This window comes from Passer domesticus, chromosome 13 (genome assembly GCF_036417665.1).
Source record: "Passer domesticus isolate bPasDom1 chromosome 13, bPasDom1.hap1, whole genome shotgun sequence".
Classification (NCBI taxonomy): domain Eukaryota; kingdom Metazoa; phylum Chordata; class Aves; order Passeriformes; family Passeridae; genus Passer; species Passer domesticus.
Window position 1 is genome coordinate 830263 of NC_087486.1, and position 14336 is coordinate 844598.

General features: G+C 58.5%; 1 protein-coding gene across 5 annotated transcripts in view; it reads right to left on the reverse strand.

Annotated features, from left to right (window-relative positions):
* The window catches only part of ARHGAP26 (Rho GTPase activating protein 26), a 101729-nt gene that overhangs the window by 75385 nt on the left and 12008 nt on the right, over window positions 1–14336 (reverse strand). For all 5 annotated transcript variants that reach the window (XM_064388100.1, XM_064388103.1, XM_064388101.1 and 2 more), the window contains exons 2-9: window positions 7556–7651; window positions 6611–6672; window positions 6213–6284; window positions 5058–5159; window positions 2978–3088; window positions 2650–2754; window positions 1853–1982; window positions 1470–1570 (exon numbers count right to left, since the gene is read on the reverse strand). In XM_064388100.1, the coding sequence (XP_064244170.1) occupies window positions 1470–1570; window positions 1853–1982; window positions 2650–2754; window positions 2978–3088; window positions 5058–5159; window positions 6213–6284; window positions 6611–6672; window positions 7556–7651 (779 nt within the window). The remainder of the gene's footprint in view (window positions 1–1469; window positions 1571–1852; window positions 1983–2649; window positions 2755–2977; window positions 3089–5057; window positions 5160–6212; window positions 6285–6610; window positions 6673–7555; window positions 7652–14336) is intronic.

Genomic DNA, 14336 nt, shown 5'->3' on the forward strand with positions numbered 1-14336 from the left:
CCCCAGGCACTCCCCAGCAAGGGGATTGTGTTTGCAGACTGTCCCAGCTGGGAACACTGTGGATGGGTCTATTGTTCTGCTGTACAGAGGAGCAAACAGCCCTGGATACAGCCCTGGGAGCACTGGGACACAGCCTGTGCTGGCTCCCCAACCCACTGCTCCCCCTGCTCCTCACACCCCCTCGGGGCCAACGGGAGCTCCAGGCTCTGCTGTGGCTCTGTCCAAAACAAAACAACTCCACTGGCCAAGTCACAGCATCAGCAGAGACTCACTGAACGACTGGGGTGGAAAGGGCACCTAGAGCTCATCCTTTTCCTCTCTGCCATGGGCAAGGACACTTCCACTCAATCAGGCTGCTCCAAGCCCCATCCAGCCTGGCCTTGGACAAGTCACGGGCATTGGAGAAGGAGCAAAAAAATGAACAGGTTCTCTTGTCTGTGCCTTGGAGCAGGAATGAGGGACTGGGGAGCAGGAGAACCCATGGAGCTGGAGCGTGGTGGGTGCACAAGGCTGGCAAAGATCTGTGGGCTCTGGGGGGTTCTTGTCTTTTCTTTCTCAAACCAAGTGCCAAGTTCATTCCCCGTGTGGCAGCCACTCAGCCTGGAATCAATGTGACCCACTTCACTGCCTTTGTGTCACCTTGCCAAAAAGGTGACACAGTTTGAGCCCCAAGAGAGCCTGCAGCCAGCAGTGCCACGTGCTCCCTGGCAGGACTCACTCACCCCTTTTCCCCTGCTCCCAGCACTCACCCCTTTTCCCCTGCCCCCAGCACTCACTCACCCCTTTCCCCCTGCCCCCAGCACTCACCCCTTTTCCCCTGCCCCCAGCACTCACCCCTTTTCCCCTGCCCCCAGCACTCACTCACCCCTTTTCCCCTGCCCCCAGCACTCACCCCTTTTCCCCTGCTCACAGCACTCACCCCTTTCCCCTGCCCCCAGCACTCACTCACCCCTTTCCCCCTGCCCCCAGCACTCACCCCTTTTCCCCTGCCCCCAGCACTCACCCCTTTTCCCCTGCCCCCAGCACTCACCCCTTTCCCCTGCCCCCAGCACTCACCCCTTTCCCCTGCCCCCAGCACTCACCCCTTTTCCCCTGCCCCCAGCACTCACCCCTTTTCCCCTGCTCACAGCACTCACTCACCCCTTTTCCCCTGCCCCCAGCACTCACCCCTTTTCCCCTGCTCACAGCACTCACTCACCCCTTTTCCCCTGCCCCCAGCACTCACCCCTTTCCCCTGCCCCCAGCACTCACCCCTTTTCCCCTGCCCCCAGCACTCACTCACCCCTTTTCCCCTGCCCCCAGCACTCACCCCTTTCCCCTGCCCCCAGCACTCACCCCTTTTCCCCTGCCCCCAGCACTCACCCCTTTCCCCTGCCCCCAGCACTCACCCCTTTTCCCCTGCCCCCAGCACTCACCCCTTTCCCCCTGCCCCCAGCACTCACCCCTTTTCCCCTGCCCCCAGCACTCACCCCTTTCCCTCCTGACTTCTGGTCGAAGGGCACCATCGTGATGCGCTTCGATTCCCTCTGGTAGGTGCAGTAATGCTTCACCCAGGAAGTGCCAAAGTGACCTGCAGAGCAAACACAGAACACTTTCAGTGCCCTCCCATTGGAACCCTCTGTGTTTAACCACCATTTCACCTGCCAGGCTGCTGCACCTAACAGACTCCTCCGAGGCACTGGCAGGGATTCTCCCTGGCTGCCACATTCCCACTGAGCACCCCTCACTGGGCCAGTCCCTGCCTCCCAGGGACTCTGATTGATTCTGAATCTGCTGAATCAGCCTTTGTGCCCCTGTCCTGGCAAGCCCCTTCCCCAGGCTGCCACCCCACACTCCCCAGCCCGACACCTACGCTTCTCCTGCACGTAGAGATACCCCTCCATCGTGTAAGGGCTGATGTTTTTGTGCTCGTGGGGATTCTCCTTCATCTTCTTCATCAAAGCTTCAACCTCTGACCTCGTCCCTTCAAAGCGGTTCCTTGTCTGCAAATGAAAACAGGAATGTCTTCTCCAGTGCAGGGAGCTGTGCCTGGCCCTGCAGCACATGGGGTGGGGCTGGGTCCCACAGCCCTGTGGGAAAGGGGGCTGGGGAGCCCAGGGGCAGCCACAGGCCAGGTTTGCTTCCTGGGTCTGCATTTAAGCTACAGCAAAAATATTACAAGAATTGGCAAGGCCTTCCAGAGCTTTAAGGGGGATTACAAAAAGAGGGAGAGTGATTTTTGACATGGGTTGATAGTGATAGGACAAGGGAAATGGATTTAAACTAAAAGAGGAGAGATTTTGATTGGATATTAGGAAAAAATTCTTCCTTGTGAGAATGGGCAGGCCCTGGCACAGGGTGCCCAGAGCAGCTGGGGCTGCCCCTGGATCCCTGGCAGTGCCCAAGGCCAGGCTGGATGGGGCTGGGAGCAGCCTGGACAGTGGAAGGTGTCCCTGCCATGGCAGGGAGTGGAATTAGATGAGCTTTAAGGCCCCTTCCAACCCAAACCAGTCTGGGATTCTGTGATTAAAATACACCAGAAGGTGAGGTGGCTCTGGAGACACTGACAGCGATGGCACGGGGACACCCCGGGCACAGGGACACCTTGGGCACAGGGACACCCTGGGCACGGGGACACCCTGGGCACGGGGACACCCTGGGCACACTCACATTCTGGATGCTGATTGTCAGCTCTGTCTTGAAGTCACTGAAGTCCTTTGCAAGCTCGTAGCCGTGGTGGTAGAACGTGAACAGCCCCTGCAGAAAGGCCAGCAGCTGCATTGGGAAAAAGCAAGTGGAGATGGTCAGTGGAGACTTAGAGGCACCAGCGCTGAGGGGAGGGGGCCCTGCAGCCCCCAGGGTGGAGGGGCTCCCTGGGGGCCCTCTGTGAGAGGGGCTGTGGGGTAAGGCTGGCCCTGCACTGCCAGGGCTCCCCATGACCCCCTTTCACCACACCACCCCAGTTTGGGGCAGGCTGAGCTGGACTGAGCTCACTTACAGGTTCCACAAACTCAAACATCTTCCTCTCCTGGACCTCCTGCACCTTGAAGACATATTCCAGGGAGACCTCATAGAAGTGCTGCCGAACCAGGTCCACCTGGCTGTCTGCCTGCAGAGGGGTGGGGGAGGAAAAGAGCTCAGGAACGACCAGAGCACACCTGGCTGTGATGGGAGCACCCCAAGCACAGCTAACCCAGCTGCAGCCCCCAGTCCCAGCTGGACAATGGCACAGCAGTAAACATAAACCTGATCCACATGAGCAAGCTCTTCCTTCAGCTGAGGAAAACGGGTGTGGTGACTCATGTTCTCACCTCCCCAACAGCTGGGTAGAAAACATGCAGCAGAGGCGAGAAAAATGGAAATCTGTGAACCTGACAAGAAAAGGCAACTCTCCCTTTTCTGGAGAGCATTCCCCCTCGCCAGGGATGCCACATCCACCTTTCACAACTCCACACTGAATCCTCTTTCTAAGGTAACCCCTCCCTGGGGGGTCCGAGCCACACAAACCACGTACACTTCCCAGGGGCACGGGGAACAGCAACCAGCCCCTGAACCGGGAGCTGCTCCAGGGGCTCCTCCTGCCTTCCGAGCCACGGCCCGGGTGGGAGATGCCACCAGATGGCACCAGCAGGCAGCGCTGCTCCACCGCACCTGCACAGCGCCCGGCGTCCCGCACCGAACCTGCACACATCCCCGGCTGAATCCCGAACTGCACCCCAAACTGCATCCCAAACTGCATCCCAAACTGCATCCCACACACATCACAAACTGCATCCCACACACATCCCCGGCTGAATCCCGAACTGCACCCCAAACTGCATCCCGCACACATCCCCGGCTGAATCCCGAACTGCATCCCAAACACATCCCAAACTGAATCCCACACACATCCCAAACTGCATCCCGCACACATCGCCAGCAAAATCCCAAACTGCATCCCAAACACATCCCAAACTGAATCCTGCACACGTCACAAACTGCATCCCAAACACATCCCAAACTGAATCCCACACACATCCCAAACTGCATCCCAAACTGCATCCCAAACACATCCCAAACTGAATCCTGCACAGAATCCCGTGCTGCATCCCTCACACATCCCACTCTGCACCCCATATGGCATCTCCAGGCAGCCCCACAGGGCCACACTCTGTCCAGGGCACAGGATCACATGACGAGTGGATCCTTCCCTCCCCAGCCAGAACTCCTTCCACTCCCATGCCCCATATCAGTATCTCGAACTAAACCAGGCTCAGAGGGTCATTTCAAAGCCACCATTCCCTGGGACACCATTCCCATTGGGTGCTTCCACATGGGAAGTTGTTTACAAACCCCAAGGACAAGGCTGGCTTGCAGGCACATCTGCCCAGACTCTGAGCCCTCCCCAGCCCCGATTTGCTGGGACATGATCACCTGAGCCCCAGGTATTTCTGCTCTCAAGTCCCCAGCTCTGCTGGGCACGGTCCCACCACCTGGGCACAGGAGCCCCATGCCCACCAGTGCCCCCAGTAAGGGATCAGCAGCACACCAGCACCACGCCCAAGGACAAGGACACACATCCTGCAGGACCAACCCAGCTCTGGGCCAGCACAAGGAATTCCAGACTTAAAATAACTGATTGATAACTCAGCATACTCATCCAGTGGGAGCCCTTTTCACCACAGCTAACCACGTCCTGAGTCACTGATGGCTCTCAAAGAGTTTAGGGCACTAAGGCTGATCCCTCCTTCCCTGGAGCACAAAGCAGAGCAGCCACTTGCAGAGGAGGAGACCAGACATCCATGATTTGTGCTGGCACACTGGTTCTGCAGCAGAACCAGTTCCTTTCTGTTACGCTCTTTAATTATAAACCCTCTCTCCTTTTTGATTGCTATCCATTTTGGGATCTCTCTGATTTACTCACCAAGAAAGCTCCACATCCTTTCATTACAGGAAAAGGGGAAAACCCAGCACCCGCAGCCAGAATGAGGGAAATAATGAGTTTACAGCCAGGAGAACCATTGTTATAAGCTGTGTGAGACATTCAAAAAGCTCTCCACAGTCACAGCCAGACATGGAAACCCAGAGGCTGCTCTGACCTCCTGAAGCTGGGATTCTTTCTTCTTGGAAGACAAGTTCAAGTGCTTTTCTAGGACACCACAGTATTTCTCAGTCTCCTTGTCGTATTTCTTTCTGGCATCCTACAAAACAGGACAAAAAGTGTGACACTGAACACAACGGTCCCAGAGCAGCTGTGACAGCGTCCCTGTGGCACTGGGCAGGACGGCAGTCCCAGGTGGGATCTAACAAGAGACAGGACCTGGGGGCAGCAGCTGGAAGCAGGTGAGGCTGCTTTTATCTGCCAGCATCAGCAGCTACAGGAAAGCAGCTTATGCTGCCAAAACCCAAGGCTTCAGGGAACCCCTCCTCTGCTCCTGGGGCCCAGCGCTTGGTAAAACATCCAGATCCAGGTCCAAAAGCAACAGAGCGAGGAAAGTGCTTTCTAAGCAGAACATGGTCACAACTCCACATCCCACCCTGCCACCCCTTGCAAGAGCTTCTCCTGTGTGTGACAGGGACAATGACACAGCACCTCGGCTGTTTGTGGCAGCAGCATTAAGGACACCAAACTCACTTTCCTTTGCACCCCTGTGCCAGCCCAGCATGCCAGGACACCATCCATGCCAGCAGGTGCATTCTGCAGGACTCCTGTCTGTTTGTCTCCAGCTGCAGGGGCCGGGCTGGGCACTGCTGCCATGCAAACACAGCCCCGAGCGCTGGCATGAGCTGCTTGCAGGCAGCAGCAGGTTGTTATAACAACAGGGGAGGCACAGACAGTGGTTTTCATTTCAGAACAAAGGCAGGAAAGAAAGAGGGGGGGCCAGGCTGTCTCACAGCCGCCCTCAGCCACACCGGCGCTGCCCCGTCCTGCCAGAAGTGTCCAAGCTCCTGTGCAACCCCCAGCCATGCCTCGGGGTGGGGAGTGCAGGCTGGGCGACTCAGGACACTGTGAGCCCCTCCAAGAAAATCCTAATTCTTCCTTGGAGTAAGGAATAAAGTTCACTTTGGCTGGCATGCAGTTTTTTGCCCTTGGCACATTATTTGGTTGTGGGTGAACTCAGAACACTGAGGCACTTCCCGGGAGCTGGATGGCCCCGTGTCCATCCCAGAGCAGCACACTGCCTCCTCCCGTGCCCGAGCCCATCCTGCAGTGTGCCAGCTCCTGGCCAGCTCAGGGGCAGTGGCTGGGTTACCTTGGCAGCCCCAATCTGCTCCTTGCGGAACTTCTCCAGCGGCGTGATCAGCACCTCGCTGGCGTTCTCGATCTGGGGGCAAAGACAGGCACAGCTCACCTTGCTGCTGCACAGCCTTTTCCATGGAAACCCTCCCACAGCCCCCAGACACCCCCAGCCTCCACCCCTCTGTCTCTGCCCACCTGTGACCCGCCCAGCACCAGCACCAGCCACTCTCCAACAGCAAGACTCCATTCCTGATGCTTTCCCAGTGTTTCCCCACCAAGCCACTCTCTCCTTTCTCTGCCCTCCCCTGCAGCTCCACACCAGGCGAGGGAAGGAGCACTGGAGCAGGCAGTCACTGTCACCAGGGTGTGCCAGGTGCCACCACCCTGCTCCCAGGACAGCTGGGGCCGTACCATGCGCATCCGCTCGTCTTCCAGGTTCCGCAGCACCGTGGCAAACTCCTGCAGAGACTTGGCTGGAAGGGACACAGTCAGCAGTTAACATTCAGTTTTTAGAGAAAGAAACTGCACAGAGGGGTTTTGTCTGTCTGTGTTTTGGATGGGGAGGTTGGGGATTTTATTAGCTTTGCTCTCTCCCTAGGAAGGTTCCTGCTGCCTACAGCTGGCAGCAGAGCATCCCCAGGAGCAGGCTTCCTCCTCCAGACAGCAACATCCTCAGCTCAAACCTGCCCTGCCCAACACTCAGTCACCAACCTGCCCCTCCAGCCATGCCAGCACACGAGGGGCAGCTCCCCAGCACGGGCACCAGGGAGACCTGGATGAGGAGCTATTTCTGCTGAGACTGGGCACAAATAAACAAGCAAAGTTAAATCAGGGCTAAAGCTTCTTTGCTCTCCTGGCTCCAGACGATGTGCACAATAAGCTCTAAAAGTTCAGCTGGGGCAGGAGCAGGAGGAGAGAGGGAAGAGGCTGAAGCCACTGCCCTGTGCCAGGACAAGCTCAGTGGCAGAGCCAGGCTTAGCTCAGAGAGCCTTGCCAGGCTCGGCGCTGCTGATTCCCCCAAGCACAGGATCCTGTGTGACACTGCTGCTCCTCTGCTCCAGAGCACAGCCCCTTGCAGTGTATCCAGCCACAACCACCTCCAGATGCTCCTCTCCAGTGCAAAACATCCAGCTAACTGAGGAGGTTTCAGACACAGGCAATCTTCTCCCTTTCCTATCTGGCAGGGACAGATTTCTGCCACGAAGGAACCGGTGATTCCCTGGGGGAGGCTGTGCTGCTGTTGAACCAGGAGGAATAAGCAGTTTCCAGAGAGCACCCAGACAAATTCCCTGGGTGTCCTGGTGTTTCCCTGGCGTGCCTGCTCAGGGCTGTGGCTGCAGGAGCTGCAGGACTCACCTATGCAGATCTCATCGTCGGTCTCGGCGTCACCGATGCAGCGGAACTTGAACTCGTTGAGGGAATCCGCGAACTTGCGCTTGGCAGCCGACAGGTCTGTGGGAGCAGCAGCAGGGAAACAGGGACGTTACCAACGGGACAGTGCCCCAAGAGCAGGATGCAGGCAGACACACGATCCCAGCCAGGAAATACCCACAGAGGGACCCCTGCCACCAGGGAAGCCCCAGAGCGCTGCCCTGCTGCACCCACCCCAGGCAGGGCTCTGTGGGGTCCCTGTCAGCACCCCCAAAACACCCTACAAGAAATGACACCCCAAAATAGCAAAAGAGCCACCCCAGAGCTCAGACCCAGAGCCATGGGGCAGCAGCACATGGTGACACACGGTGACACTGCCCCCAAGAGATGGCACCTCTGCCATGCTCGTGGCTGCTGAGGAAGGCAGCAGCACAGAGCTTTATTGCTTCCCGAGCTGCAGATTCTCTCCGAGATCTGCATCCTATTAAGTTCTTACTCACAGTGACCTGAGTGGATCCAGGATTGGCTTTTCAGGCCAGCCCTGTTAACCTGGCACACACAGACAGTCCTGGGCACCGTGAGGCCACCAAAGGCACCGTGAGGCTGCAGCACTGCTGGTGTGAGGGACCCTCAGTGTTCACCCCCCTGCATTTCTTCACTCAAAGCCCAAAATTCCATGGGTTTCCCCTTTCCCAGCACTGGTGGAAAATGTGTGTGCACGCAAAGGCCGTTTCCTCCTCTCAGACACCAACAGCCAAGAGATAACCACAGCACAGCCCAAGTGTTTTGCTTTCCCCTTGGGATAAGGGAGCTGGCAACTTTCTCCAAGCATTAAAGCTGTTTTCCCAGTATCGCTGCTGACAGCCCTGGGGTTAATCCTGCCCAGTTCAGTCCCAGCTGCCTCCACACAACTGCTTCCAGAGGCAGCAGGAAATCACCCAGCCAAGGCAGGCAGGGAGAGGAAAATCCCTGCGAGCTTTCCCAGTGGAAAAGTACAGAGGGGGCTTCAAGGAGAAGGTTCACACAGAACAGGACTTGCACTTTGCTCCCTGGAGGATGGCACGAGCATGGCTTTCACACCCTTCCTGTGCCTGGAGCTGCCAGGAGTCTCCACTGGCACCTACAGAAGCAATACACGTTTTTTGGGGAAACTTCCCCAGTGCTCCAGGGGAGGATGGAGAAGAGGGACTCGAGAGGGTGGGAGGGTTTGTTCCAGCTCACACAGGGCTGAGCAAAGGGCACTGGGACAGCCCTGGGCAGCTCCCCCTGCTCCTTCCACGTGCCCGTGCTGCTGTCAGCAGCAGAGCAGCCTCCTTCCCTCAGCAGAGCTCGCTGGAGCAGCCCCAGGGCTCGGGGACTCTCACCCAGCCCCTCCTGCCTGCCCTGGAACAACCATGGAGATGGTGTAAATGATCTAAGGAGCCATTTCCTCTCCCCCAGCCCCTGCTGGCCCCAGCCCCTCGAGCCCTTGGCCACATCCCATGTGCCACATCCCATGTGCCACATCCCCACCTGAACCAGACCTGATGTGACATCCCTCGTGCCCAGCACAGGCAGGACTCCCAAGCTGGAGGCTGCTGCAGCACAGGGATGAACACCTGGGAAAGTGAGCCTGGGGCAGGGCCACCTTCTCCAGGGCACCCTCATCTGGGTCACCCTCTCCAGGGCCACCCTCACCTGGGTCACCCTCTCCAGGGTCACCCTCTCCTCCACCTGAGAGTGAGGAGCAGGTCAGGGCTCTGGGACCAGGCAGGAGCCAGAGCAAAGCCAAGAAGCCTTTGGAGCCAGCAGCACTGACAGCAATGGCCCACGGTGCTTATAAATAGGCAAGGGAGAGGGAGATAACTCCTGCAGTGACAGTGATAAAGGATAAAATTAGCAGCAGGACTGGCCAGAAAAGGAGAGAGGGGCACCCATGCCCACCCTGTGGGGCCCCATTGTCCTCCCCAGGCCCCAGCCAGGCCACCCACGCCCCAGCATCCCCTGCTCCTGGAACCCCTCAGCCACATTTTGGGACAACACCCCTGCAGTGGAAGCAGGAAGGCTCAGGGAGAACAGGGCAAGCCTCAGCTCCTGTGGGTTCTTCTTTCCCAGGGCTGTGAACAAGCAAACCCAAAATCCTGCAGAGGCTCAACAGAATCTGCTGTTCCTCTCACGCACGAGCAAAGCCACCCAGACACTGCACATGACTCACAGCAGGGCTGCACCAGGGGCTGGCAAGTTTTCCTTCCAAGTTCTCTGCTGGCTTGGCCAGTCAATCACAGCATCAGGGAAAGCCACCACAAAAAGCCTGAAAAATCCTCCTGCCTGAGCAATCATCATCATCATCACCTCTCGTGGCTCCCTTTTCCCACCTGGGCTGGTGAGGATGGGACAACCCCTTCAGGACAGTCCCCTTGACAGAACCCTGGCACACACAGGTCCCCCTGCACAGCTCCAGGCACCAAGGAGCTAAACAAAATGTCCTGCTAAAAGTGATGCATCCTCCCCATCCACTGCACCCTCGACACCCTCCTCAGGGACAGCAGGAACAGGGGTGGCTCCCAGCAGGGCAGAGGGCAGCAGCCTTTCCTGGAAGCAGCCTCAGATAACCCCTCTGGCTGTCCCTGGGGGCACCCCACACCAGCCCAGGGGTCACCCCACTTTCCTCCTCCCTCGGCAGCCAGGGAGCTGGACAATTGCTGGCTGAATTCCACCCCAGCCAGGCACCTCCAGCTCCAGGGCTCCAAACCTGGCTGAGGGGACCTTGTGCAGCCCCAGGAGTCCTGCAGGGGATCAGCAGCAAGGCAGCACCCCGTGCCCCCTGTGTGCCCCCTGTGTCCCCCTCCTCCTCCTCAGCTGGTGAGGGTTCAGTCTTTCTGGGAAGTGGCTGCTGTTACTACAGGGAGACTGAAGTGGCTGCTTCTTACATAAAAAGCCTCTTCCAAAGGAATTTGGAACTGCTGAAAAAGGCCATTTGCAGAAGGATTGTGTCATGATTTCCCACCCCTCCTCCACGAGTGCAGCACCCCGGCACTATGGGGTGACCCCGGGTCTGCAGTCAGCACCCCAGAAACGACAGCGAGGACACTGAGGGAACCACAGCACATCAAACTGAGATGTCAGGAAGACAAATGTCCCCCTGCCTGGTCCTGCTGCCTGGTCCCGTGCTGGAAAGATCAGGTCAGCCAGGGAAAAGTGAACCTGCTGGCTCAGGGCTGGGGCTCTCCCCAGAGCTGACTCTGCAGCCAGTCTGCTGCAGGAGCTGAAAGGGCAGAAAGCCCTGCCTCAGCTGGACCCAGGACAGGGCCACAAGCAGCAGGATGGGTTCAGGCTACAGACAAGCCTGCTGCTGAGTCTGGCCATGAAGGGTTAATGCTGCTACAGAGGGGGAGCAGAGGATGCTGCTGCTCCAGGCTGTGCTCACACGGAGCAGGATTTCTACACTTCCTGCAAAGAAAACTGCTTAATAGCCTATATTTACTGTTCAAGTGGACAACAGGAACTGAGACTCCTGCCCCTTCCTTCCCCCACAGCAAAGAGCAGCAGGAACAGCAGGCTCGGGCTGTCTGTCCCCTGGAGCCCTGCAGAGGGACAGGAGGACAATGCCAGTGCCACCAGCAGCCCCTTGCCCCAGGCAGGGCAGACCTGGGGGAGCAGCACTGCCAGCCCCCATTTGGCTGCAGGGACAGCACACAGCACCTCCCCAGCTCCCAGGGCCAGCAGGAGGGGTAATCCAGGAACAGCCACCCTAATCAGCAGCCGGATTACTCCTGCCTTCCCGAGGGTGCTCAGGATCAGCAGTATGTGTCTGTCCCCACAGGCAGCCGGGGCTCAGCACAGCACCCTTCTGGGCTCACCCAACACTCCTGCAGCCCAGGGCTACCCAGGGAGGGCTTTGGCAAAGGCCAGAGCTGGGAATGGCCAGCTGGGCCCTGCCACGGGTGCTTGGAGCACTCTGCATCTGTCCAGCCTGGCCCCCCGTTCGTGCAGGAATCCAGCAACAAGAGCCTGGTGCCTGAAAGCTGCATTTGCAGCTGCCAGTTTGGAGCTTCACCCGCCCAGCCCCAGCCCTCGCAGCACTGGGGCAGCATCATTAAATGCTTCGTTTGCTCCAGAAGCTTTAAATCCCTCTCTGCTCTTCCCAGGCAGGTCAGCACAGCCCTGCTCCCGTGAGACACTGCTGTCCTCTGGGCTGGCCCAGCCCCAGAGACACCCCCATGCACAATTAGCACTGATTTGTTTATTAAACAACCTCTCCACCAGGTGGTTGGAGTTAATCAGTGATTTAGGATGGGACGGCAGCTGCTGGCAGGTTCCCCCTCTGAATCATCATGAGCAAATACACAAAACCAGATGGGCAGAGCCCACCCCACCTCCAGCACAGCTTCTGCCATCATGTTGTGCACAGCAGCCCGTGGAGAGGCTTGGCACACGCCACAGATGGAGGTTAGAGGGTGCCAGAGACAGCAAGGAGACCCCAAGGACCAGGGCCCCGGGCACAGTCCCTGCAGTCACCCCAGGCAGGACCCCCAGGGCAGGGACAGCATCCCTGGGTGGCCCCCCAGCCCCCCAGAGCTCGTTTTGGTGCCTTCTCCACACACACAGCCTCCAGCTGAGCCTGGTCTCAGCAGCACACCCAGATGCCAGCCCTTCATTTCCACCACAGAATGTTCACAAGCACACATTCCCTACACACCACGCTTCAAGCAAAAAAACCCAGAACTGCCCAGATGTGCCAGGACACAAAATAACCCGGAGCTCTGTCCGAGATGCCCCGGGAGTGCAGGCGCAGGAGGTGCCCAGCTCTGGCCCAGCCCTGCCCTGCAGCCCGGGGAGCTGGGCACTGCTGCCAGCCAGGCACCCCCGTCTGCCTGGGTGCACACGCTCAGCTGGCTGCGTGCTGCCAGGGGACAGAGAGCCCTCTGTGCTGAATGGCACCACTGAGCAGGCTCCAGCAGCACGCCAGAGCGGAGCAGCACGCTGACAACGTGGAGTATTCCATGGTATTTCAAGAGATAAAGGATCTGCACTCCGTGAAAAACAAAGTTATCCCTTGGAAGGGCTGCCTGGCTGCACAGCTGAAATTATCCCTGCTGCCCACCAGCCCAGCAGCCTGGCACACCATCATGCCACCCCCAAATCAGTAATGCTCCGAGTTATCTGGGGAGCTTTGCCAGGCCAGGACGTCTCTGCAAGGCTTCCCAAGCTTCCTGATGGGAGGCACTGGAGATCCAAGGGAAAGGAAGCCTGAAGGACCAGCAGGTCCCAGGCTGCCAGCCCAGCGTGTGACATCCTGCAGCAGGGCCAGGGCTGCAGCTGCACCAAGGCAAGAAGCCACTTCCTCCACCTCCCTCTGCTGCAGCCACCCTCCTGTTCCCCCTGCTTTGAGGGAGCTGATGGTCAGCTGGAATCCCTGCCCCTCTGCCCCACTTCTCAGCCATGAATCAGCCCTGGATTCCTCAGGCTCTGGAGCCCTGAGCCCAGTGCTGAGCCTGCCCTGCCACAGAGGCAAAGGTCTGCAGAGGTCTCAGCCTCTCTCCATCCTTCCTGGGCAGCTTTTCTTAGCACCCGCCCATCAAGTCACATTGCAACAAAGCCACTGTCCTGAGTCAGGTCTCACAGGGCTGAGGCACTGCAGACACCAGCTCTGCCTCTGCCCCCTGAGTGCCACCAGGGCTGTGGCACTGGCAGGAGAGGCTGGTCCAGGCAGCAGGGATGGGTTAACGATGCAGCTGATGAAGTGTCCCTGACACAGTTAATGAAGGCCCCTCACCAAGGGTCCCACCTGGAGGGGCTTCAGCCCTGGGCACGTGAACCATCAGGCAATGACCTCTCCATCCCACCAGGAAAGGAAGACTTGGGAGACTCCCACCTGTCCCCCACGGAAACCCTGGAGGATGCTCTCCCTTGCCCAAACAGGACTTGCTGCAGGAACCAGCCCACAGTGAGGTGCTCTGTCTTGTGCCCAGCACAGTCTGGCCTGCCCCTGCTCTGCATTAATCAGGTTATTTTAACGAGCTGCAGCAGCTCCTGACCCAGAGACCACTGTGGGGAGAGGGGACAGAGGTGGGGACAAAGGGCAGCGATGGCACCTGGAGTGCCCAGGAGCTCTGGGCACTGCCTGTGTGGGCAGCCACAGGTGCCAGGCAGCAGAGCCTGCCCTGCCTGCAGCCAGGACACGCAGGAAACAAGACCCAGGAGTGATGTAAACCACCCCTGGAAAGGCTTCCCATTCCTGGAGAGCCTGAGGAGACAGATGTGTGCAGCTGCAGGGAGGCACAGCCCAACACGAGTCCTCACTCCCAGCAAGGGCTCAGAGAAACACCAGCCTGGCAGAGCCCTCCTGGCAGCCCTGGCAACCACCCCATACCCCCGGGAAGATAAGAGGCCCAAAGCCAGGTACCAGCACCCTGGCAGGCAGCTTCCAGGCTGAGCAGCACATGGGATCAGCAGAACCCCAGCACTGAGCAGAGCCCCTGGGACCCTGCCCCGGGGCCTTCCTGGTGCTCTGCACGGACATGGCAACACCCCAGTGCTCCCACAGCCCCAGAACATCACTGCCTGCAGCTCCTGGAGGGCACAGCCCACCTGCCCCCAGCACAGGGCAGCATGCCCTGGATGCCAGCCCTGGTCTGGACACGGAGCGTTTTGTGCACTTAGCAGCAAAACAAAATAAAACGGGATTTCTGCACTTCCCCACCCAGCTCCCACGTCTGGCACTTTTCCCCGTGCTTATTTTTGTTCACATCCTGGTGTTGTTTCATGGCAGAACCCCCCGGCCTGT